The sequence below is a fragment of the Hyperoodon ampullatus genome (genome assembly GCF_949752795.1).
Source record: "Hyperoodon ampullatus genome assembly, chromosome: 11".
Classification (NCBI taxonomy): domain Eukaryota; kingdom Metazoa; phylum Chordata; class Mammalia; order Artiodactyla; family Ziphiidae; genus Hyperoodon; species Hyperoodon ampullatus.
The window spans coordinates 94,821,007-94,847,468 of record NC_136924.1 but is presented as its reverse complement, the minus strand read 5'-3'; the positions used below and the strand labels follow the sequence as shown (position 1 = coordinate 94,847,468).

The window sequence follows — 26,462 nt, the reverse complement described above, 5'->3', positions numbered from 1 at the left end:
TCTACCACAAGACCATGAAACATCTAATATAGCTCATCTTAGATCAAATTATATTAGACTCTTACACCACAGTGAGATAGACTGTATATCTGTTGATGTTTTATCCATGAGTTTTCATCAGAAATAAGTTCATTTAAACAACATGATTTAGACTCTGCCAAGGTTACGATGAAGCATGAACTTCTGTTCTTTGAAAGGACATACACGATGGAATAGTCAGAATGGAAGTTAAGGAAACAGGAAACAAATGCCATATCTACTCATTTACCACAAGTTATTATTTTTGTGTTTTGGTGTTCAAGGTCCATGTATATCTGAGCAGCTATTAAAGGGCTTCCTGGAAAGAAACAAAAAACAAAAAATCATGTGCCCCAACTCATACGTCTCCACCTTACCAGAGAGAGGAGGGTCACAGGCGGGTAGACATTGAAATCATAAGAGTGGACACTACATTTTGCAAAGTCATTGAATGCTGAGTTCACTTTCATTCTAAGGGAAGCCATGCAGGATGAAGATGGATACGTCACCTTAAATATTAAAACTCAAAAACCAGCTCTCACTTCAGGTAAGAATGCCCAGAGGCAGCAATTTGGAAATTATCTGTTGAAATGGATCCACCCTAGTTTCTTTTTTTCTACTAGTGATAGCATAGATAGTTTTGTTTTATTTTCCTGAATGACCTTCTTTCCCTACATCATTTGAGTGGTATGTACATGGACTACATATGTTATTTAGAATATAAACAACAAATGATACAAGCAGGGCACATTACATTAAGGCTTATAGATTTAAATGCTGGAGGGAATAGAAATCTAAGGGATAAGAGGAGAAAATGTTTGAAAACTCCACTTTCTAAGATGTCAGCAAGTGGGTGTGATTCCACAGTTGTGGCTTATAAACACTATTATTTAGAGGAGTGAGCACAAAATAAAACAAAGACAAACACAGACACAAAAGACCTTAGCTGCTAGTTACATTTTGACTCAGAGAGAAGTCCGGTGGGAGTGAGGATGGAGTGGGTTGTGTTTACTGCTGGTGATTACCAAGGCAGCAAAGGCAAGATGGGCCAGAGAAGCTGTTTATATCACTTGGACAATCCTGAGAGGGCAGGGGATGGGGGTGAAGCTGTCCCCCAAAACTATGCCATACTGCCTGTCCCCTAACATCTTTATTGTATGCCCACAGGTGACCCTGCTTCTGCCTCTTTGTGGCGTATGATGGCTTTGATTCTGCTGATCTTGTGCATGGGGATAGCTGTTGGGCTGGTGGCTCTGGGGATTATGTGTAAGTATTGACTTATTGCCAATGACTTGATCTGAGGAAGGCAATACGTAAGTGTCCTGGTGTATGTCATGAAGCTTAACTGTCACTATCTATTTTTCGCTACTGCAATTATCCTATACATAGCTGCCAGGATACTCTCAATAAAGGAGAACTCTGCACTTTACCTTTTGATTAAAATTACCTTTTAGGTTTCTTAAATTAATTAAACATTATTGCTTAAGAATTTTAAGCTGGTCTTTAAGACCTTCCTCAGTACAGATCCACACTATCTTTTGAAACTTTCTTTTTTTCCTCCCTATTCTGTGCATCTTAAGATCCAGCCAACGTGGAGTTTTCTGTTTCACAAATAAATCCTATGTCCCCCTGCCTGAGATTTTGCTGATTCTGTCCCCTCTTCCTAAAATGTCCTCCTTCCCATTTCTTAAGATGAATGCATTTACTTCCACTGAGACAATTCATATCCCACCTAATTGATAAATATTTTTTCTTCCTATACATCTAAAAGCCCTCCAACGTCACATTATCGTCTGTATAATTGTTGCTTGTTCAGATACTTGTTTATTTTTTCATAAGATATTTTAGAACTTTTCATTCACTACTTTGATTTACCTGAATATCACAGTACTTCGAGCACAACAAGAAATCAATACTTTTTGTTGTTGTTGTTGTCTTTTGCCACGTCGCAGGGCATGTAGGATCTTAGTTCCCGGACCAGGGATCGAACCTGTGCCCCCTGCAGTGGGAGCACGGAGTCTTAACCAGTGGACCACCAGGGCAGTCCTCAATATGTATTTTTTAAGTGAACGGATATTCTGGCATTACATAGGAAACATAATAGCAGAGGTCATTCACCTCTGTGAAATGTGCTTAGAAATCTGTGTTGAAGGAAAGGTCAAAACAACTGCTTTGGGCATGCGATTTGATTATGGCACGTTCTTACTTGTGGTCATCTCCTTCAAATAGTTCACCTATTCTTTTGGAGAACTCTCGGTTGTCATTCTGCCTGGCACTTAATGTTTTCTTTATAACCCCTTTACCCTGATCCCTTTTCAGCACTCTTTTACTCATAATGTATCTAGTAAACACTTCATAGATTTACAACGCTACTGAACATAAAGTTCATTGAGAGGACTTTTTTTTTGCATCACTCCTTATTATCCTAATTACAAGTTATTATCTAATTTTTACGTCTAGCTGTCACGCAGCAGAACTACCTACAAGCTGAGAATGAACATCTCTCAGGAACTCTGAAACAATTAGCAAGGAAGTTCTGTCAAGATTTACTACAACAATCAGGACAAAAGGAAAGTAAGTATGATTGGGTAGTCTCTTCATCTCCCCTAACTCTGGAGTATTTTTGTGATGCTATCTGTCAGGAATCTTGAGATCTTCAGGAAACATTGAATATGAGGAAAAAGTAAGCCCATCCTTTCAGAATGAAAGGGATCCTATGCTTGGATTCTCCTTAAGGCCATAAATGCAGCCCATGTGACGTAAACTGGAGATATTATGGAGACAGTTGCTATGGATTCTTCAGGCACAACTTGACATGGAAAGACAGTAAGAAGTATTGTGCTGATGTAAATGCTACTCTTCTGAAGATCACCAGGGAGGACACGCTGGTAAGAATATTTCTATGTCAAATATTTTGGAGTCATAAGGAGAGAAATCTCAAATGAAACACTTGCCTTTTTTTTTTTTTTTTACATATTTATGTCTTGCAGTTTGTGCTAATCTCAGAACCTTATCAAGCTCAGTAAAAATTACATTTGAGAGTAGAAAGTGCTGAAATAGAACTAATGAAACTTTGAGTTCTGGTCTTGTCTCTGCAACAAGAGTTAAGATAATTTCTTGGCTTCCTTAACTCTGTTTATTAATTCAAAAAGGATCTGAAAGTATAAGGAAACTCAATATGATTGTAAAATATAAATATCAGTGTTATCCCAACATTACATGCCTTCTCAGTTTTTGCTAAATTGTTGACACTTTGAACGAACCATGAGGCAAACTCTATCTTTTCATAGGCCCTCCCAGATGTAGTTTGGTGCACAATCTTATTTGCACAACAGACAGGATTTCAGTTGAAAATTTTTTATTAAACATGTCTCCTCTTCTATATTTCCCTTTTTGACAGCTTCTAACAAAAGCTCTCTTTTCAAGCAATGTACATTCACATCCACTACTGCACTCTCCCTATATTATTGAATGTAGCTTTTCTTTTTCATAAATCCTGGGAGCAAGCCAGGAACCAAGCCTTGGAGTCTCCCTTCTACCGAATAACAGTTTGTCAAAACATATATTTTTAAAAAGGCAGAAATTATTTAATGTACTTATCCTACAATTTCTAATATAGTAATTATTCACATTTTTGCATATTAAAATAAATGCAAATATAAATTGGAATAGAAGATCAGGATTCGGGCTCTATGCAGACAGAAACTCAATAGAATTCAAATATTCAGGCAAGCCGTTTTCTACAGAACTGCTATAGGTAATCAGCAAAATTGACTTGTACCTTACTGAGAGCTGAAGTAACCAGTAGTGGACCAGACATGAGGAAATCAGCCCAGTGATGTTCATGCTCATTTGGGTGTCCTGTTATTCTAACTTGCTGTACCATATACTTTTTTTGTGGCTCAGACTCATAGAGAAGATATTCAGATAAATTAACTTCTTTCAAATCAGGCAAAATAAGAGAGTACCTGCTTTGAAATCTCAATTCTATTACAAAGAGATTAATTGGAGACTAAACAAGTCTTGAATCTTATTACTCTAGGCTGATATCAGGTTGGAGATGAGCAACTAAAAGAAGAAGTAATGTAATTTTTGAGAAATAAAAAATAGTTAAATTTCAGGTAGACTGTGTCTGTCAGGTCCTATAGTGAAGTATATAATATGGATGTACTTTAAAGAAAAAAATAAAACATAAATTAACAGAAAGGTGACAGGTAGCTCAAGCTTTAAGAAATAAGTGACCCTCACAAAATATCTCTTATGGAATGCCATTTTGTGTCTCACATGTCTGCCAAGATGCTCAAGTCATTTTTTATTTGCAAAGAATGTGTCCTCACTTGTTTTTTCCGGGAGGTATGTGAGTACGTGAACATTTGACCTCTTTTTAATTCTGTTACCCATAGATAGATTGATTGACTGATTTATTCATCCATTAAGTCAACAAATATGTGCTGGAACTATTCCAGGACCTGGACCTATGCATTAATAAAACCTACAAAAATTCCTAAATTCATGGAACTTTATTCCAGTTGGAGCAATAGGCAAAGAACAAAATAAACAAGTATAGTATATAGTATAGTAAATAGTGATAATTTCAAAGTAGAAAAAAGTAGATGTACGTCATTTGTAAATCCCTTTGAGAAAGACATTCTATAACCCTTTTACCCAGTCAACTAAAATAAATGAATATTCCTGTATGCAAGATTTTGTAGGCAAGCTAAGCAATGAAACCAAAGCAAGTAGAGCTTAATTCTAGGGAATATAAAGTTTCATCAACAATGTATTTCGTTTCATTTTCCTTCTCTAGTTGTTTACCACTTATTTCATTTAAGAGCCATATTTGATACTTTATTTGGGATTCTAAACTTCAACTGATGGAAGATAAACACATAGGAATATTAGAATATTATCTATCTTGCTTACAGTTTTCCCTGTATCCTGCAAGCATTTTTATGCAAAAACAAGTGAACTTGGAACAATTCTAAATATCAAATATAATTAATTAGTATTAATATAGACATATAATCTACTTTTTATGTCCAGCATCTTATCATGAAGCTTTGTCTTTATGCCGTTACAAGAACTGTAGAAACACTCTGACCATTATATTTACTTGTGTTTGCAATAGCAATACATCAGTAGCAGGACTGGATTAATTCGTTGGGTTGGATTGTCCCGCCAGAAATCCAGTGACATCTGGATGTGGGAAGACGGCTCAGTTCCCTCCAAAAATTTGTAAGTTATTAGATGCTCAGAATACAAGGCACAACTAGGAATTTTGAGTCCTGAGGTCTTCTACCCTCTTGAGTACAGGTTACTTAAAAGTTGGGAGGTGGCTCTGTGTTTCACTGTGTGTTACATAAGCATTGGCTGAGTCACTTACACCATAATCCTAACAAGAGAGCACTTGTAATAAGATTCTACTTTCCTACTCTGCCATTCCTCTGCTTTTTATCTAAGTCGCAATCCACCTCTGTTCCTGATACTTTTTTCCCATTCATTTCTACCCTTAACTTCACCACTGGAACATTTTAGGTATGTGGTTTTGTTTTGTTTTGTTTTTTTAGCTTGACCTGATTCTCTTCACATATTTTCAGAACAAAATTATCATCCTCATTATTTTATGGTTGAAAGTTATTACTTTGAGGCTTCTTTTGACTTTTCAGTATCATTTTACCTCATCTTTTACCTTAGGGGTATCCAAGAATCAGTCACAAGGTGATTCTAATGTTCATGTCAAAAGGGAGCCCCAGACCTCAGCTAGAAAGAACCAGACCACAATCGGCCCCAGTTTGAGTTCGTGCCATTTGTCTGTAACCTTCTACAGACAATCCAGGCAAAGGGACCAATTACATTGGGTTACTTAATATGGTTTTCCAATCTCTAATCACCTTTTGTTAATCTTGTGCAATGTCTCTCCAGTTAAAATTTAAACTTATAACCAAAAACTTATACAATCTGATCATTACTTAAAGTTTTAATTAATTTATTCAACAGATATTTATTAAGCATTTACTATGGGTAGGAGTCAAGAATATTATGACTATAAGCAAGCTTCTTCATAGACCTGGGTTTTATTCTTATCATTTGTTGCCTCATTCACAATAGTGCAGGCACGCTGGTGATCCCTCTGTTCTTTCAATGAATCAAACATGTTTTGAGGTCTTAGGGCTTTTTGCACTTGCTCTTCCCTTCTAGAAAGCTCTGCCTCCAGAACTCCATGAAGGACTCCCCCTTGTCACTCAAGTCTGTTTAATCATCACTTCCTCAATGAGACCAGCTTTAATTACCCAAACTAAACTAGCCTCCCTCCACCACATGCACTTGAGTCTATCATATCACACTGTCTGTTTCAACATGACTCTTACCACTCTGAATTTTTCTATTTATTTGTTGGCTTCTTACCAACCTTCTCTCATTATAATGTAAGTTCCCCAGTAGAAAGGACCTGGCCTTTGTTTACCACTCTATCATCAGCACATAAAACAACTTTGGCTTGTAGTAGATATCCCATAGATATTTGCAAATGAATGAATAAATATACATTCTTTGTCCTATTGTCATAGCACTGTAGCAGGAAATATAACAAACAATTACAATACAGTCTTGTATCCAGCTGCCCTATAACATAAATCCTCATTTCAAAAATTTTTAATCAACTTATTTTCCTTGAGCTCATTTCCAACCTGTGCAGCTACTTGCCCTACAGGGCTCCTCTCTGTTTATCTAAATCCTACCCTTCCTTCAAGGCAGAACTAAGTATGATCTTCCATGAAAAGATGAAAAGGTAAACCCTTTCTCATTATTTCAGATACCCATCCATCTTTTCCTCTGAGCTCCTATTGTACCTACAGTTCACTTCTGCTTAATCTTATGCCATATTAAATTGCTACTGAGCTATTCAAATGTACATACTTTATACCCCCAAGCAGATTGGAAGTTTCTCAATGATCTGAATGTTGCTCTTTAGTTTTTTGCCTCGTACTTCTTATCTCCACTTTATGCAACAAAATACTATACACAGAGTTTGATTGTTGATTGTTTATTTAGCTTTCAAACGAACTCATGCTACCTTTTCCATTCACAGGTTCAAGCTTTCTGGAACTGCAACAGAAAATATGAATTGTGCTTATTTTCATAATGGGAAAATTCACCCTACCTTCTGTGAGAACAAACATTATTTAATGTGTGAAAGGAAGGCAGGCATGGCAAAGGTGGACCAACTACTTTAATGCAAAGACATGCACAGCATGTCACAGACAAGTGCTTGATGGTACAATAAGAGATCTGGATGAAGGAATCACTAGCCACAGAATTGCTTATTTTTCCCTTTATTCCCCTTAGAGTCATCTTTGCATTATCTTTGCTACCAACACCACTTAGTTCCTTCTTTATATAACTCTTTATACTGAGAAGTAACTTAGTGCCTTCTTTATACATCCAGAAACCAGTCTATGAGCTGATTGTTTCCCAATGGTTCTGCTTCCATTAATTTTCATTCTTCTTGTCTTCCATTCCTAATTATCTCAACATGCTATGATTCACTGCATCTTCAGACATAAACATATACATTTTACATTGAAACAAGAAAGGTTAGCGCTTAAATGACTCAAGCTGTGCAAAATATCTAAGTCTGAGACTATGCAAAATATCTAAGTTTGAAAGACAGCATAAGGTAGTGGAAGGTATACTAAACTTGGAGTCAGTAGAAAAATTTAGATGGCATGATCACTCAAGTACAACCATGGCTCAATCATGTTGCCTCTTAACTTCCATTTTCTAATATTTAAAATAGGATAACACCTGTCTTATATACCTCACAGTTCCACAACCTAAAATAAAACTTCCAAGTATTAATTATATCAGAAACTCCATGAAAGCAAACCCCATGACTTTCTTATTTTCTATTCTATGCCAGCAAGCACAGCTCCTGGCTCACAGGAAACAGAAAAATATTTGCTTCTCTTTGTGTGAGATAGTTCATTAGAAAGCACAGCAACCAGTAAAACACTATACAGATATAATTTCTATTCCAAGTCCCCCTATGGTCAGGCTCAAGAGCAGTAATTTTCTGTCCAAGAGAAGGAAAATAAAGTTTGCAAGAAAACTGACAGGGTTTGAAAATGAGTAAATGCTTTTTAACAAGTTGCACAGCCTAGTTGAACAGCAAGCAAAAATGCTTTATATAGTTCTTTTCCTGACAGCTCTATGTTTGGCTTTTGCTGAGTAACTCATGCAGTATTTATAGATATGTGGAGAGGCACCCTTTAACAGGATAATAGGCAAAAATTTCATTTCTTTTCACAACTTCCCTGAAGGTACTCTTTCTCCTTAAATTCGTGGCAATAAAATTTACGAACATGGTTCTCAAACATCTCAACTGAGGTGCTTGTTAAAACATGCAGATGTTCAAACACAAATACTTATGGTGCTCAGTGGGAAGGCTGAGGAGACAGAGTCCTATGCTTTTAATAAGCATCCTGACTTGATTAAAGTATCCTTTAATACATTTCGAGACCTGTTACTTTGGAACTTACTCCCTATCTGGCTTTTGGTAAATTGGTTAGTCTCTTTAAAACTCAGTTTCTTCATCTATGAAATGAGTTTAATATTATTACCTTACTCATAAAGTTATTGTGAGGATTATTTCATATAATTATGTAAGGCATTGAGCAGAGTACCAAGCATATAATTAATACTCAATGAATATGTATAACTTTTATAGCTTTGTGCACTGACACCCAAAGACACTTGAATCTATTTTGTTTTAGACTATCAATAAACAAGCAGATTTGACAGGGGAGGGGCGGCAAGAGGGGGCACTGAGGAAAAACAATAGAAATACTATAGATTCTGCTTCCACTTCAAATGTGTTGAGATCTTGGCTTTTGGGGTATAATGCCACTATTTTCCTGTTTTTACTTGTTTATTTAGAGAAACCAAATTGGAACTAATAATTCAGAAAACTGTCCAAAAATCAGCCATAGCTCTGAAATTTAGTGTTTTATCTCCCCCAAATGGAAAAGCATAAATTTTATATCACTGTTCATGACTGAATTTTAAAGAATAGTATTGTAGTGGATGGCAAAAGTGCAATTAAAAATGTAAACCAGGCTTCCCTGGTGGCGCGGTGGTTGAGAGTCTGCCTGCCGATGCAGGGGAAATGGGTTCATGCCCCGGTCCGGGAGGATCCCACATGCCGCAGAGCGACTGGACCCGTGGGCCATGGCCGCTGAGCCTGCGCGTCCGGAGCCTGTGCTCCACAACAGGAGAGGCCCCAACAGTGAGAGGCCCACATACCGCAAAAAAAAAAAAAAAAAAAAAAGTAAACCAATCAAACTGTACCTACAAAGATTCTTTTTTTCTGATACTCATATCAAAAGCATCTTATACATAAAATCAGAATAGCATAGACTTTAGTAGCACAGGTAAGTGAACTTGGGAAAATAGTTTGACTTCTCCATGCCTCAATTTGCAATTTTGTCACAACATACTAATAATAGTTACTATGTCACAGAGCTATTTTGGGATTCAAAATAATTCATGTAAAAGGACTTTGAAACAGTGCTTGGAATATAATGAACAATAAATAGATAGTATGATTAAAAACATTAAACGTCATACAAGTAACATACTAATCTTTGGCTGGGAGAGCCCAATGTTTCCCCCAAAGAAACTTATCAGAGAACATACTATATTGGGGAAAACTAGATCTTTCTGAGCATGATATTTAGTGCTGATAAAGTTTGAGAGCCCCTGGAAATTAATGGCAACCCCTGAACTTCTGTTCCTGCATTCTTCGTGACATTGCTCTTAATGCATATTTGTTGTGCTTATTGTTTCTTCCTCTTCTTCACCTCAAGATAGAAATCATTTCAATGTAAAGGCTATAGGGAGTTAAGTCACATTATTTTGTCTGTCAGGACCTCAGGTCACATAAAAATCATATGGCATATTTGGAGAATTTGCTGTATATTCTCCATTTGCCTCTTGAGATCCTCTTGGCCCCATCCTATGCCTTGGGAGGCAGAACTCCAATGTACAGCAATATCTGGGCAAACTTGGCCTCTGGCTTCCAGTTAATTCCTCTATTGGGAGGTACTAGCAGTGATCAGGGGGGTGAAAGGGGAGAACGGTCCGGGTGTTTACGCTGCTGGCTGTCGCCTACCACACCCTGGTTTGGCAAAGACTTCATGTTCTGTATCTTAGGCCATGGTCCTTTCAGATAGGTCACAAAGTTCCAATAATTACCCTCCCCTTAACCCTTCAGGCCTGGGTGTGATCATCATTCCCCAATGCATATTTCACAACCCCTTTCTGGTTTCCTTAATCCTTCCCCAATCCTTATAAAACCGTCTTTGTTAAATGCCCTCAGATGCCCCCTTGAGTGCCCCATTTGTTTTATTCTGTTACAGAGGTTAATGGTTGATCCAGTGAGACACTGTGACCAAAAAGAATTTTGCAGATTGTTGGGATTTGCAGACTGTAAATTACTGAGACACTACTTTTGGCCTTAAGGACAAATGGCCAATATATGAATGATGATTAAAGTATCAAATTTCTCAATACCAATGCTGTAGTCACAGGATGTGGCAGAAACAGCCTTCTTTCTATCCACTAAATAATTCATGCTTCCCTTCTAGAGTGAAATTATTGTAAAAAGTTTGCTAACCAGGCAAAAATTAGGCTTATCAGGACCAAACTGTAGATCCAAACAGGGCATTATTAGTGGATGTGAATGTCATACATGATAATTCAAGGTTACGGCTTTTAAGAAGCAGATGTGGATATGTCATCTTCTCCTTTTCTTTCCGTTGGCTAGAAGTATGACATTCCAACCACCCACAAAATAGAAGGAGCGGGGTTGCATCTGGAGGAAAACTACCCATTAACCAGGATTACTGGAGCCAAAATGTTACGTGAGCGAGAAATAAACTTTGTGTTAAATGACTGATATTTTGAGGTTTACTTGTCACAGCAACTGCATCACCCCAACTAATACAGTGTGTAAATTTATTTGAGGGATGAAATCCCTTCCCAGTTTTCTTGTTTAAGTATGTACAGTGACCTACAACTCCTTCCACACTGGTTGGCCCAATGTGAGCTATCCTCGTATCTTTGCTATCAAGGTCATTCCCACACTTCACATCCTAAACCAAATGTAAGCTCACTCTCTGCACTTCTGGCCTTTTCATTTTAACAGTAATCCAGTGCTATCACCTTCAACATCTGCTACATTGTAGAAACCAGAGCAATAACCTATTCTATTATTGGCCGTTTTGAGTTCAGTTTCTTTCTCACTTCCTTCTTTACCAAGTTATGCTTTGGCTTAAACTTCATAAACTTCTACTTTCTGGATGAAGATGCATCTATTCTATTCCCTAAACTCAAACATATTTCCCCACTGGTGTGAAAAGGTAGCTAATTTCAGTTCTTCCATTAATCTGCTCCTGACTACAAAAGGAGTTATTTGTCTCAGCTTCTCATGTGGACCCCCTTACCTATCAAAGCACCTCAGGCATGCAGGAGGAAGAAACATACACCTCTCTTCAGTGGGATAATCCAACACCAAACCCTTACCAGAAACATCTGTCTTCCACCAAAAATTCAGGTAATCAGTTCTACTTATTTAGACCAAGACCTTGTGGTTTATGGGTTTTCTTTTTTCCTGTTCTATGAGGAGCCCAAGGTGATTTTTCTAATCTGAGATAACCCACCTAAGAGTATTATAATATGCATAATGTGATGCATAATATGCAATAGTATTATAATATGCATAATATTAAAAATGAAATGAAGTGGAGGAGGAGTAAGTAAAAGTGAAAAAGGAAAAGAGAAATGGACTTGACAAATATGTATTACGTTGGTTTTCTCTCTCTCTCTCTCTCTCTCTCGCGCGCGCGCGCTTGCTCGCTGGAAAGACAAAGAATTCCTGGATTTGGAAAATAAGTGAAAGAAATCATATATTTTGTGTAATTTTAGCTCCCACGTAAAAACACCCTGCACATTATCTGATAAATACTAAGAAGTAAAAGAGAAAACGTAGGTTGAAAAAACTGGCAAACACTCATCAGCCTGGATCAGTTCTGTCTTTATAATTTAATATTCGTATTAGTCTCCTATTGTTTAGGTAATATATTACCACAGATTTAGGGGCTTAATACAACACAAATTTATTTTCTTACAGTTCTAGAGATCAGAAGTCCAAAACGGGTTCCGCTGGGCTGAAACCAAGGTGTCATGGGGCTACCTTCCCTAGAGAGGCTCTAGGGGGTAACCCATGCCCTGTCTTCTCCAGTTTCTAGAGCTGCATTTCTTGCTTTCCTTAGCTTGTGGCTCCTTTTCCATCTTCAAAAGACAGTAGCACATTTCCAAATGTCTCTCTGCTTCCTCCATCATATGGCAGTCTGTCCCTCTAATCTAAATCTCATTTATAAGTGCCCAGGTAAAACAGGATAATCTCCCCATCCCAAGATCCTTAACTTAATTATACCTTTAAAATCTCCTTTTCCACCTAAGGTAACACCTACTGGTTCCAGAGATTAGGACATAGGCATTTCGGGCAAAGCTGTTATCCAGCCTACGACATTATCCAAAGATAAATTTTATACATTTTTCTGTAACTAGCATTAAGAATATAACAAATCACACATTCACTTTCCCTTCCTGAATAGTTGCAAAATTACCTTAAAAAATTGTCCTCATCCAAAATCATACGTTTAAAGGGAAATACCTTTGAACCAGTCATGCTCAAGTGACACTGACAAGAGATGAGGAGATTGGAGACAGCCTCTTTGCTCTCAAAAACTAAAGCCTGCTGCCTGGCTTGCCATCATCTGTAAAAGATTGTTGGAAGATAATACATCTAACTAGTTACTAAGTTTGTGGTGTTATATAAGGATAAGAGAAGTGTATTACTAAAACTGTTCAATTTGGCATTTTTCCAAATCCAGTGTATTCCAAGTTATGACTTGCATTTCAAAGAGTTTGAGTTCACCTTTTCCTGTTACACACAGTTACAAGGCCTCGGTGATTCTCTAGAAGGAATGTCTAATGTTAACTCCTTAGTTTACTCAGTGTAGTCCTATCCTGACCCACCTCTTTCCTCTACTTTCTCTAATTCAATTTCATTGTCTCTATTCCTTGTTTAGGAACATGGTGTCTTGTGATGGTGATTTTATGTATCTTCTGCATAGGCTCATTAGCAACCTCCATTTTCTTGGGTGTCAAGTGTAAGTACAAAAGGATATCTTCAAAATAATCTATAGATAGGTTACATACTTCATGTAGTGTTATATACAATTATATGTATGTATGTCGTGGAACTGGAACTTCATAATTTATAAATGGATAGACAAATCAATTAGAAACATCTAAATGACATCAATGATATAAAATAATGGCTTCCTTATTTAAGTTATGGGACATTTATTTGATATAACTCTCTAAGCACTCGGATGCTAATGATAACTTTTAATGTTCAATTGCATGTTGTTTAAACTCAAATCTAATACCATAGGTCTGTTGGGGGAAAGTGATGCAAATAATTGCTTATATCATGATTCAAGTTATGAATCATGTTAGTATGCCAAAGCTTGCAATTTGTAAGTTTTCAGTATAGGCTCTTCCTTTTCTAATATACATTTGCTCTAAATTTGACTTATACAATTATTTTAAGATGAGTTTTTCACTTTATATTTGCTGAGGTACCAGTTAGTATGTTTAAGGTAAATGTGAGAACTTTGTTTGAGCCAATATTTAACCACATTTCTTTATTCTTTTTAGTCCAAACTGGAGACATGTTTCTGTATCTAGCAAATGAATTTTTTATAAAATGTAACAATTACAGAACTGCAGATTCCAGAAACAAGACTAAGACCCTTTATTATCACTCATGCTAGCACTAAGAAATATGCTTAGCAAGACAGAGATGAAGGTTATTGTCTGGATAATTCTTATTTTTTGTATACCTTGGCAAATCATTCTTCTGTCTAGGAGGAATTAGCTGGCAAAGGAGAATTAGGAGTTCTGAAATGAAGAAGAGAAGGGTACAAGGTTTGCTTCCACAAAGTACAGGAAACTTGACCTTGTTCATGTTAGCTATGATCTTGTTTTCCTGGCAGTTCAGAGAGGAATGTTTTAATAATTTCTAGGCTCTCAAGAAGTAATTGTTACCTTGTCTATCTCCTCAAATAAAATTTCACACCCCATCATAAATGTCAGAACTTCCCTTATCTCACCTTATCCTCCCTCTGTACTTTATTAAAATACACATAAATATAAATACATATAGTATATATAATATACTATATATATTTTTATATATATAATGCTAGTCCATTTTTAAAAGAAATTCACAATTAAATATCTGTTTATCAAACATAAATACTGGAAGCAGATTTGCAGAGTTGGAAGAGAACTACCATATAAGTCAATTAACATATAATAATCCAGTTTTTCCTGTAAAAACTGGGGACTCTTAATGAAATATTGCCAAGTTCCATTCTAACTGCAAGAATACACATTTAACTGACATTGCAAATATCAAAAGATATGGTTCAGGTATCCATTCTGTATAACAAATTTCAGTGTTATTTTATAAATATTAACTACTTGGGGTAAAAAGATGAAAGAAACTTGAATTACAGAGAACAATTTCAATTTAAAGCAAAATAACTGAAGGTGCAACATCTTGAAACAATATTGTCAAGTGAATGGAATGTAGAATTTGTTTTATACATAAAAATAAATCTATAATCTCCAATCATCTGTTATTATATAGCCAAAAAGCACATAGTACATACTAAGGATGTTGATAAAATCATACTGTACATTTTTATGTCCTCAAAAATCTTGCTGTCTGATGGGCACATACTTTTGTTTTCTTCTCTGTCTAGTTTATGAAATCTGTTAAGATCAACCATGACAATCTTGTTCTTAACAAACTCTGGGTTATCTTAAACTGAATGAATTAATTTTGGTCTAGAAATCCCACTTCTGGAAAGTTTTCCTATTGATAAACCTGCACATGTAGCAATAGGAAGAAAAAAAAAGATGGAAAAAAATGCAATTGCCTATCGATAAGGGACCACTTAATTAAAAAATGATACCTCCACACTATGGGATACCAAGAAGCAAGAGGAAGGAGGAGAAAGAGGAAGTGGAGATGAAGGTGGAGGAGGGGCAGAGGAAGGCATTAAAGGAAGGATGTGGGGCTTCCCTGGTGGCGCAGTGGTTGAGAGTCCGCCTGCTGATGCAGGGGACACGGGTTCGTGCCCCGGTCCGGGAAGATCCCACATGCCACGGAGCGGCTGGGCCCGTGAGCCATGGCCACTGAGCCTGCGTGTCCGGAGTCTGTGCTCCGCAACGGGAGAGGCCACAACAGTGAGAGACCCGCGTACCGCAAAAAAAAATAAAATAAAATAAAATAAAAGGAAGGATGTGTATTACAAAAGTGTCTGGAAAGACCAGGTTCCAACAGGCACCTCTTCCTCTCCATGTAAGTGTCCTTTCACGACACAATTTCTCTCTTGGATCAGGAAACACCGATGTGTACACAAGACACCTTGGTACTTGGGAGCCCAAAATGAAGTATTGCTTGGGAATTTATGTCTTGCTGACCACCTGACATATTCCTGAGAGGTAACTAGCCTCAACAGCAGAGCCTTCTCAGGGTCTCTTTGTAACCAGGGACAAATCGTCAATCGTATGTCATCAATGAACAATGCTGACAAGATAGTATAATCTGGCCCCCCAAATCCTCATACCCATGATAACAAAGCTACACTATTAATTTGTATGTTTCATGCCTTGTCCGGAGATCAGTGTCCTGTAGGAATTTAAAAAACCCTGCTCAGGCTGATTCCAGGCCAGCCCGAATTAATTCTCACGGCACAATAAGGACCACATATATAAGACCAGAAACCCAATGAAAACAATTACAAAGGATATAATTATACATTTCATTGAAAAGAAAATACAACTGACCTTTATTTATACATATGTGAAAAGAGTTTCAACATCAAACATAAAAAGATACATGCAAATTCAAATGAAATTGAGAGAACATTTGTATGAGATAATAGAAGATATACATTAGTGTCTCTCCCCTCTACTCTGCTGTGACAAGAGCACAGGGAACATCTCTCGTTCTAATAATTGTCTTTGACCAGGTCCCTGACACAGGGCTCCTGAAACGCTTGTAAATTCCTAAGTGATAAGAGCACTAGGAACATCTTTTGTTCCGATGAGGTGAGTGTGGATGAGCTCCTGGATGGGGGCTGGTCACCAGCGAGACCAAGCCGTGATTAGAAGCTTGGAATTATCAGCCCACCCCTCATCCTCCAGAGGCGGGAGAGGGGCTGGAAATGGCATTAACAATTGATCATTCATGGGACTTCCCTGGTGGCGCAGTGCTTAAGAATCTGCCTGCCAATGCAGGGCACATGGGTTCGAGCCCTGGTCTGGGAAGATCCCACGTGCCACGGAGCAACTAAGCCCGTGCGCCACAACTACTGAGCCTGTACTCTAGAGCCCGTGAGCCACAACTACTGAAGCCCGCGTGCCTAGAGCCCGCGCTCCGCAACAAGAGAAGCCACCGCAATGAGAAGCCTGCGCACCACAACGAAGAGTAGCCCCCGCTCGCCGCACCTAGAGGAAGCCCGCGCGCAGCAACGAAGACCCAATGCAGCCAAGAATAAATAAATAAAATAAATAAATTTATAAAAAAGAAAAAGAAAAACAATTGATCATGCCTATGTGAGGAAGCCTCCATAAAATCCCAATAGTGTGGAATCAGAGAACTTCCAGGTTCGTAAACACATCCACACTGGGAGAGTGACACATCCAACTCCAACTCCATGGGGACAGAAGCTCTTGAGCTCGGGACCCTCCCAGACCTCTCCCAATGTATCTCTTGACCTGGTTGTTCATCTGTATCCTTTATCATACCCTTTAAAAAACTGGTAACTCACTTCCCTATCAGTGAGCTGCCTTAGCAAATTTATTGAACCCAGGAGGGAGTCATGGGAACCTCCAATTTGTAGCCAAATCAAACAGCAGTTGTGGAAACCTGGGGACCTACTACTTGCATTGGCATCTGAAGGGGAGAGCAATCTTTGGGACTGAGCCCTTGACCTGTGGGATTGTTACTTTCTCCAAGAAGATAGTGTCAGATAGAATTAAATTATAGGACACTGAGCTGGTGTTGTGGAGAGGGCGAGGGTGGTGGTGGTGGGGAAACCATACATTTGGTGACCAGAAGTGTCAGAAAAGTCAAGGTGATTCACAGGAGAAAGGCCTATAGAAGGAAAAACTGAGTTTTTCCTATACAATTTGCATCAGCACACATGGAAGGTAATTTGGAAATATCTAATACAATTTAAATGCACAAAACTTTGACCCATCAACATATCTTACAAATATACTTACACATGTGTGAAATTATGTATAACTAAGGTTCTTTATTACAGTACTTCAGTAATATCAAAAGATTACAAATAGTCTAAAATAGAGAATTATTAAAATAAATCATGACATATCCATCCAGTAGAATGCTATATAACAAAAGAATGAAAAAGCTCTTTATGTACTAACACAGTATTATGTCCAAAATATATTTTAAGTGTTAAAATAAAAAGTGAAAAACCATGTAAAAAGATCGTTACCATTTGTGTAAAGGGGAAGGAGGGGGTTTTATATTCATTTGCATGCAAAGTTCAAAATATCTCTGGAAGAATAAAAAAGAAATGGGCAAACCTGACTACTTTGGGAGACTGAAATTGGGTGAATAAGGAAACAGGAGTGGCAAAGAGCCTTTTTGCTGTGCATTCTTTGTAGGTTTTCATCACAAATATAATCAGCAATGTGTAGTTCTCTTTAGTCTATGTGGAAGGTTTACTTTGTTATATGTCAGTATTTTATCAGGAATGGTTGTTATTGTTTGAAGTGTTCCAGGTGTCCACTACTGCAATGAAGCAGCAAGAAAAACTCCTCCAACAGGACAGAGTACTGCTCAATTTCACACAATGGAAGAGGAACCATGGCCTGCAGATGAAATATTGCCAAATGTTGATGCAGAAGTCTTTCAGTTCAGGTAATTGATACAAAATCAGTTTCCACTGCGTGGATACACATGTATACACCAATTCCTCAAAACAACAACAACAACAAAAAAAAAACCAGTGACATACATTTTATTGTTTGTAAAATTATAGTCAGGATTTTGTAATAGGAGAGACATACTTTTGATCTACTCTTCAGTTCAATCTCATATATATACATATATATATATATATATATATATATATATATATATATATCTCAATAGTATGTGGAAAATACTGAGGTTCCAAGAAATACAGATAAGGAAAATATACAGTCAAATGTCAAAATGGAATGTGTGAGATTAGTAGGTAAGATTAAACAACAAAAAAAGCAACATATTATGTTTTATCCAATCATTCAAATTTACATGTAACTTTAATTAGAGCTCCAAATGCCTCAATTTATTTAGTTTAGATCTTGCTTTAGATTCAAATTTAGATATCTCTTGAAGCAGAAAATTCATTTTGAAAATCAGGGTACTTACAAAAATTTTAACAATGCAGGGTTCAGCTCATTTTTAAAAATTCTATTAAGTGACTTTGGTTTTATCTATTTCATCCCTTACAAGCATTTTAAACCTGTCTATTTCTACTTGTTAATAGTGTGTCAAGTACTCTATGGTTACTTAACTAGTGTTTAATAATACTAATACATAAAATTTAGAGAATTGGGCTTCCCTGGTGGCGCAGTGGTTGAGAGTCCGCCTGCCGATGCAGGGGACACAGGTTCGTGCCCCGGTCCGGGAAGATCCCATGTGAGCCCGTGAGCCATGGCCGCTGAGCCTGCGCGTCCGGAGCCTGTGCTCCGCAACGGGAGAGGCCACAACAGTGAGAGGCCCGCGTACCGAAAAAAAAAAAAAAGGGAGAAAAGCGGGGGGGGGGGAAACTGTGCCAGAAACACTTGGTTAAATTCCTGCTCTTTGGTTCCCCTTTTATACATTTGAGCATCCTTCTTTTGTGAATACATTCTTTCTTAACACAGGTTCTGTAAAACTGGTTAAACACTGTGTCTTACTTCTTAGTTATATCAAAGTCCTAAAATAAACATATTGGTCACTTGTGTTTTTATTCACTTTTCCTCACCCACAAGTTTTAAAATCATTCCTCAAGGTGAATTGTTTGTTCTCTCCGTTCTGTGCGAAAATTTTTCATGTTTAACTCCCAGAATTTAAACATCAACTTGAGGCTTATGATGCTACTCACCTAATTAATTGGGAATGTACTTATTATTATGCTTGGTACATTCCCAATTAAATTGGGCCAATAAGATTAAAAGACATGAAACAATAAGCAAACAAATGAAGATTATAAATGATGTAAAGTTAAAAGGAGGAAAGATTTCTAAAAATAGAATAATCAGATCAATTATTATAGAGGAGGAACAACTTGGGAATAGATATTCTCAAGTTAATTTTATCCTAAACTAATTCTTAGAGACCTACTGCACTTGGAAATAATTGTATAAATCTTACTGTATTCAGCCTCAAAGCAGCTGAAATTGGTAAGTACTGCATCATATGAACCATTGGGTTAAAGAGTCCAGCTTTACTGGGAGTGACACAAGGGTTCTCTTGAGAAGATATGCTACTAATCTTTTTACAATAACTTTAATAAAATGTTTATATTTGAAGCCCATAACTGCAGCCCTTGTCCAGACAACTGGATTCGCAATGGAGAAAGTTGTTACCATGTCTCTGAAATCTGGAAAATTTGGCGCACCAGTGGAGAGTATTGTTTGAAGGAGGGATCTAAGCTTCTACAAATAGACAGCAAAGAAGAAATGGTAAACACTGTTTTATGGTTCCACATCATTCTGAAAATACCATATTACCCATTAAAAGAAAAGACTGGTTCTCATAAGACAGAATTCCTTGATACTCTATAACAATGGTAGATTGGTTGAAAAAAAGGTTTAACACACAAAGTAAGAATTAGTATGGCTTATTTTCCTTTTAACTGGAGAAACAAAAAACGAGATGGTTATTCAAAAATCAAGGAGAATATGTTATTTCTATGTCCTTTGTTAATCAAAAAGGGGAAAGAGTAAGAGAAATACCATTTTGTAACATGGTAACCCACTCCAAGATATACATACATTATAAGTGTATGTATGTTTTAAATGTCTTATTTTCAATGCTGTAGGGAAGTATAATAAGCTATAACAATTTTGTAATTATCAAGAAAAGTAGAAGTATAAAAAGTGAGGTGATGTCATGAAATGGAGAGATTTATGAAAATAAGCATTTGCTAAATGAGAAGTTTAATTGACCTTAAATCTAGTTTACTAACATCTTAATGAGTAAACAGTAAGATGTTTCCCTGAAATCATTCTACCCATAAATTATGTGCAAAGTAGAAGATATAGTTACACATTTCTGAACTTATTAAAAATGTATGCCTACTATATTCAGTAACTAGTCAAAGTTCATTTTTGCAAGAGTAATAGTATAACAATTTGTTAAGGCTATGTAATAAACCAAGGCAACTTGGACTAACTTATTACAATTATGGGTTCACCCTATTTTTTCTGTGCAAATTTAGTGACATATTTCTCACGAAATATGCCTACAGTTAAGTTGCTTCTGGAATCTTCTAAACTATTTCTCACACTGAAATATCCTGGGAAAGTCATATACTATATGCCAAATTCTGAATCTGTTAAAACTATTTTGATACCAGATACCTAATTTTTCCATAGTCCTTAACACCACGTTGATCATTTAGCAATAGGGAAAAAGGTATCCTTTCTTTTAAAAATCCTCTCTCTCTCTCTCTTTTTCCAGCTCTCAAATTCTACTTACTTCTGTGGAAACAAAATACCACACTTTATATTTCATGGTAATTTATTGGGGTTTTTCTGGTAGTACGCCCCCCTCCTCGGTTCACTGTTCAAGTCTTGTTTCTTATAGGACTTTATCACTGGCAGCCTGAGAGAGATCAAAAGAAACTATGATTACTGGGTAGGACTGTCTCAGGATGGGTCCAGCCAACCTTGGCTTTGGCAAGACGGCTCCTCTCCTTCCCCTGATCTGTAAGTCTCTGAGGGAAACATTCCAAGAAGAATTAGACACAGGAGGGAAATCAAAAGTTCATTTTATTTTATACCTTACATTTCCTCCAGAAGACATAACCAGCATGATAATTTCACAGGCTTCTGATTGGAATCAAAGACAAGATAATTTAAGAATGGCTACATGCCTTCCAAATTTTCTCTGTCTCAGCCCCACTGCCATTACACTGTAGCACATTCACATCAACATTTGAGTCTGAATGAACAATATTATGTGATTATCAAGTACATTTCCTTTCTATCATTTAAAGGCTAGAGTGCTAAGGGCAAGAGACGATAGTAATTATTAGGCAATTTCCATAGTGAGCTTTCAGAAAGAACTGGGGACGCGGGTCAGCAGTGCCTTCATATTTTGAGAATTAAGAATCAGAAAAAAGATTCCAAATTAGAGCCTATCCTTTTGTATTCAAGATTTTTTTTTAAATGCTGCTTGTTGAAGTAATATTTACATTCTTTATTGAGAGAAAATTGTTCTGTTATTGAAGAAGAAAGGCAAAACTACCGCAAGGGTGACAGATTAAAACAAAAAGAAAAGCTGTGCATCTCTCATTTTATTGCCCAGAGGACATTCCCGTAAGCCCAACACCTAACCTCAGATACACTGACTTGCGTCTCCAGGTCACCAATACAGGGACCCCAATCAACTAACCAGGTCTGTGGATACCTCAGAAACAACAGCCTTTCTTCCGCTAACTGCAGCATTTGGAAATATTTCATCTGTGAGAAATACGCATTAAGATCTTCTACCTGAAAGAAATTTTGCTTGAAGTGATTGCTCCATTACGGTAATACCTGCAACAGATCGTTGGAAAACCTGTACTAATGAGTTTAACAGCCAGCGCAGAAGTAAACCAGTGCAAGGGTTGTGAAACCAGCTATCTGAGACCCAAAACCTATCTTGCATTTACACTTGGTAATATTCCTCAACATTTTCCAGATGTTCCTTTGACCTTGTTCAAATTAATTACCAAGAATAAAATTGGTTTAGAGCAACAGAGGACAAAACCCTAAAGAGTGGAAAACAAGCTGAAGAAAAATCGTTTCTATTTGTCATTTTTCTCTTCCTCTCTCTCTCTTTTTCATTTAGAGTGACTGTGAACTCCACAGAAAAATCTATAAGTCACCGGGGAGATGATGCAGTTTTAGCTGACGGATACTCTTTTTAATAAATGAATAAATATGATCTTTTAAACTCACTGTTTGCCAGATCTTTCTGTGCATTTGCTGGGTTTCCAGCCATTATGTTATTGGACCAGTAAGATGGGAGGACAGAGACACGGATTTTCAAATTGGAAGGAAGACAGGCTGCTATCTGCTGCCTTAAGACAATACCATTTTTAGGACTGCAGAATTCTGCTGGAGAGAGGAACAGGCAGAGCTACACGTAAGTGGAAGGAATAGTCAGGCTGCCAGTATCAGCGTGTCTCCAGTAAAGAGCTGCGAGCTTCCTTCCCGCCTCTCACTGACCATCCCCACCACTCGCAAATCAAAAGACTCATGATCTGGATCCTTAAGGTTAATACTCCAGCACTTTTAACTACATCTCTCTGTGCCTCAATGTCCTCCTTGAAAAACAGTAAGAGAACTTGCTTCAAAATATTGTTTGAGAACTAAATTATTAATATATGTAAACTGGCTGAGAACTCTATCTGTTCTTGCTCTTGTTACCTGGAGCATCAGTCATCTCTAGGCATCAACCTCATTTCTGTATTCCAGATAAAAATGACCCCTTTACTGCTCATGTTCTAAGAATATTGAGAAGATAAAGTTTATGGGTAAATTGTCCCCAAGTATCTGGAGAGAATATCTGTCTTAAAGCCAATAAATCTATAGACAATCTCTGTCCTAGGTCTGCGGACTCCTTGAAGCATGGACTAGCTTGTTCCCCCCAGACAATGGATGTGAAAGTGTCTTATGACTTACAGAAAGGAAAATTTCACTAATTATTATTACATTACTTTTCTACCACTTACCTACCATCCCTAGAACAACACCTTACCATTCAGCAGATTCTCATCAAATATATGTTAAATTCAATATAATTTTACTTACTCTTTCATTTCTCACAAGGAGTAGCTGAGATACAGTAGATCCTCATCTTTCTCTCCTCATAAAAAAGACACCTTAAATAAATAAGGTGAAATAAAACCTAATTCACTGAGGAAGTAAGAAATCATTTAAGTGAGCCTGGAAGTCTATTGTAAAAGATGACCCCTGAAGGAGACATTCCTTTAGGGATGGGAAGGGTATGTTTTTGTGTTTGTTTCTTTATTTACCCTTGACTTGGAGTTTAAATGGTGGGAATTTCAATAAAAGGGGTCATTCTCTAGTTTTCTGCTGAACCTAGAAAAGGAAAATAGCAAAGAAAACACAGTATAAGTTGTCCGCTCCGGTTTTTACAGCTGGCAGCTCAATCTAATAACCTGGAATAAAGGGAAAATAATAGCAAATTTTAGTAGCAAAGACTGTTTGTCTTCAAGATTCTTCAAAGTATTGTCATGGAGCTGTGTTTAGAGAAAGGATAGGAAGCATTTAATAACTCTTTGTAGGAGAAGTACAATGAAGCCAGAGGCAAACATCCTACAGCTGACGTCATCCGCCAGCATGTGATGCAGTATTTACAAGTCCGAGTTTTATCTACAGAGCAGCTGGCATAAGTCTCTACAGATTTCCTCAGTGGTAATACTGCTTTCCACACAGATGGTATGGGTGGAAGATTTTTCCTTGCAGTTTGCTTTTGGCCCAGAAAAGCAAGGCCTTCTTCAACACAGTGGTAAAAGACTGGACCTTAACACTGGGATAATCAGTTTCATATTCCCACCAATAATGAACTGGGTATCTGATCCATCTCACTGAGTTCCAGATTCATTTTTAAAAAGAGAAAGGAAAGGAAAAATAAAACCCTGTCCTATAAATGTAAGGAGGCTTTTTTAACATGCTCTATCCAAAGGACATTAAATGTATGAAAAGAAAAACTTTGGTAATATTGATAGAATAATAATAAGTATCATTAGATTCTAAAAATCTATTCATACAATGAATAAAAGAAGTTATGTACACTTGAAATCAGATTATGCAGCTTTTTGTATTCTTTGAAAACTGCAAGAATTCCATTAGAAAGTATTTGACTCCCAGATATTGAGGGCAATCCTGAGACAACCTTCTAGACCTTTCTACTATTTCACAATCTGCTACTATCTCTAAAGTAAAAGCTCCCAGCACACTTCTCACATTTCCTGCTGTTACAAGGCCCCTGACCTGTTTCCTGTTGATAAATTTTAAGAGCTGGTTCAATATCCTCAGGAAAAGAAATAGCTCATTGTGTGCCCTGGGGAACTCGGATCTACCAGGAAAGGCCCATGTTCCTCATTTAACATTTCCCCCCAATTTCTTCAGAATTACCTAAACACACAAGAGCCTAGAAGAAAAAAAGTTTTCTCACGTTGGAAAATCCATTCACGGGGTGCTACCCTGTCTGATTCTCAACAGAAAATTGTTCTCAGAAAGTCATATTATGATTATTGCTTATTCTTAAAATTAAAAAAAAAAGTGTGGAGTGAATGCTGTGCCATACTCCTTTCTGTTCTTCTGAAATATTTGCTCATGTCGTGATCAGTACTGTGGATTTTATTAGGTAGATGAGGAGGCTGAGGGCAAAGATGGAGAGGAATCAGCTCAAGAATAACAAACGTCAGATACATGCTGTTATTTTTCCTTCCTCACCATCTAAAGTGACACTTTCCCTTAGGCTGCAGATCTGGAGAGAAAACACTAACCATCACCCACTAACTAGGCAGCTAGACTTGTTAAAGCAATGACATGTGAAGAGACACCCGTCATCCAGCCCTGAACTAGTCTGCAGTCATGTAAGATGCCAGGGATCAAAACTGAATGTGTGCCACCTCAATTTTACTTAGTTCACAAAATCATTTGACTTTCTCAGATTAACCATATTTTCTTTCTGCAGTAACAAGGCTTAAATAACACTTAATTGCTTAACTAACGGTCTAATCCATGTCTCTCGTTATGTGCTTATTATATCAACCATGTTCATTAAATATCTGCACCCATCATGGAAAATATTTAGTAATATCCACAGGCCCCCAGTGTAGGGGCCTCTCTATAATTTGTTCACGAATATAGGTCTCTGAAGAAGGTTGTTTATGCTTGCTTTCGCTTCCCTACTTTTAAAAACGAAATCCCTCCTCTGCTTTTCTACATATTTTTAATATCCCTTACATTTTACATTGCAATGTAGATTATGAAACTAATTCCACATGTACCTCATTTCAGCCAACAATAACACCCTGAGGAAACTGTAAATATGTCTACTTTATACTTGATGAAATAAGTTTTGTGAAGTAAAGGGATTTGCCAGATAATAAATTACAATACGGGATCTAAAACTTCATTTTATGGCCACAAATGCAGTTCTTTTTGCAGGACACAATAAATCGATGCAAAATTTGTTCAATGCTGAAGAAATTTCCTAACTAATTAACAGAAAATTGAAGGGAACATTCATAAGGAAGAAATCTACAAGCAACGATTGATAAGTGACACAGTCTTACAGGAATAAATACAATCATCTCCCCTTTATCATATATTCGCTAATTCACTGTCATTTCACCATGAGATAGATGTTTACTGAAAATACAACTGAAGCATCCCAGTTTCCACTGTTGAAAAACAAAGAATGATAATAGATTATCCTTTCTAGTGTTAAACCCCTAAAATTGATTTATCTCTAAGTCGATGAAGTCAGTGGTTGTGATGGTGTTATTGGCAATGATTTCTGTCATGTGCATGCATATTGTCCTGAGCTAGGGGCACCTGCACAGAAGCCAGCTGTGTATGCAGATGTCACACGGTCTCTTTCACCTGCCATGACCTGATTGGATCACTCACCCTGTCACAATTCGGTTGACTCATCTTTAGCCACACACTGATGTTATAAACGTGCCTCAAAAGATTTAAAATTTTAAATGTTAAAACCATCCTCTTGAAGACAGCATGCCTCTCCAAGACTTCTTATTTTTCTCAAATAATGAAATAATCAGTCCTCTTGTAGAGTCCCCACAGACTCTCAATAAGGCACACACAACCACAACACTGATTGTTCTCACAGTTTGAAGAGCATCTTTACATTGGAATTTTCCCCCAAATCACAAGTCCATTCTAAAACCACCAACACTTTCCATTATTTACATTTATTATTATCAAATCTTCAGTACCTGGAAGGTATAAACAGGGATTAAATGGAAGGAAAA

The 26,462-nt window shown here is 37.2% G+C and overlaps 2 protein-coding genes across 2 annotated transcripts; both read left to right on the top strand.

The window, feature by feature from the left end:
• Window positions 1-501: 501 nt before the first annotated feature.
• LOC307061014 (C-type lectin domain family 1 member B-like) lies at window positions 502-7,250 on the top strand (the record flags this gene model as incomplete). Its single annotated transcript, XM_079715947.1, has 5 exons — window positions 502-565; window positions 2,479-2,592; window positions 2,755-2,906; window positions 5,147-5,253; window positions 7,106-7,250. 5 exons carry the CDS (start codon window positions 502-504, stop codon window positions 7,248-7,250), a joined length of 582 nt encoding a protein of 193 aa, XP_079572073.1.
• Window positions 7,251-11,511: 4,261 nt separating this feature from the next.
• CLEC9A (C-type lectin domain containing 9A) lies at window positions 11,512-21,943 on the top strand (the record flags this gene model as incomplete). Its single annotated transcript, XM_079715869.1, has 6 exons — window positions 11,512-11,629; window positions 13,170-13,250; window positions 17,966-18,112; window positions 19,754-19,905; window positions 21,032-21,153; window positions 21,811-21,943. Exons 1-6 carry the CDS (start codon window positions 11,539-11,541, stop codon window positions 21,941-21,943), a joined length of 726 nt encoding a protein of 241 aa, XP_079571995.1. The 5' UTR covers window positions 11,512-11,538.
• Between the last annotated feature and the right edge of the window lie 4,519 nt (window positions 21,944-26,462).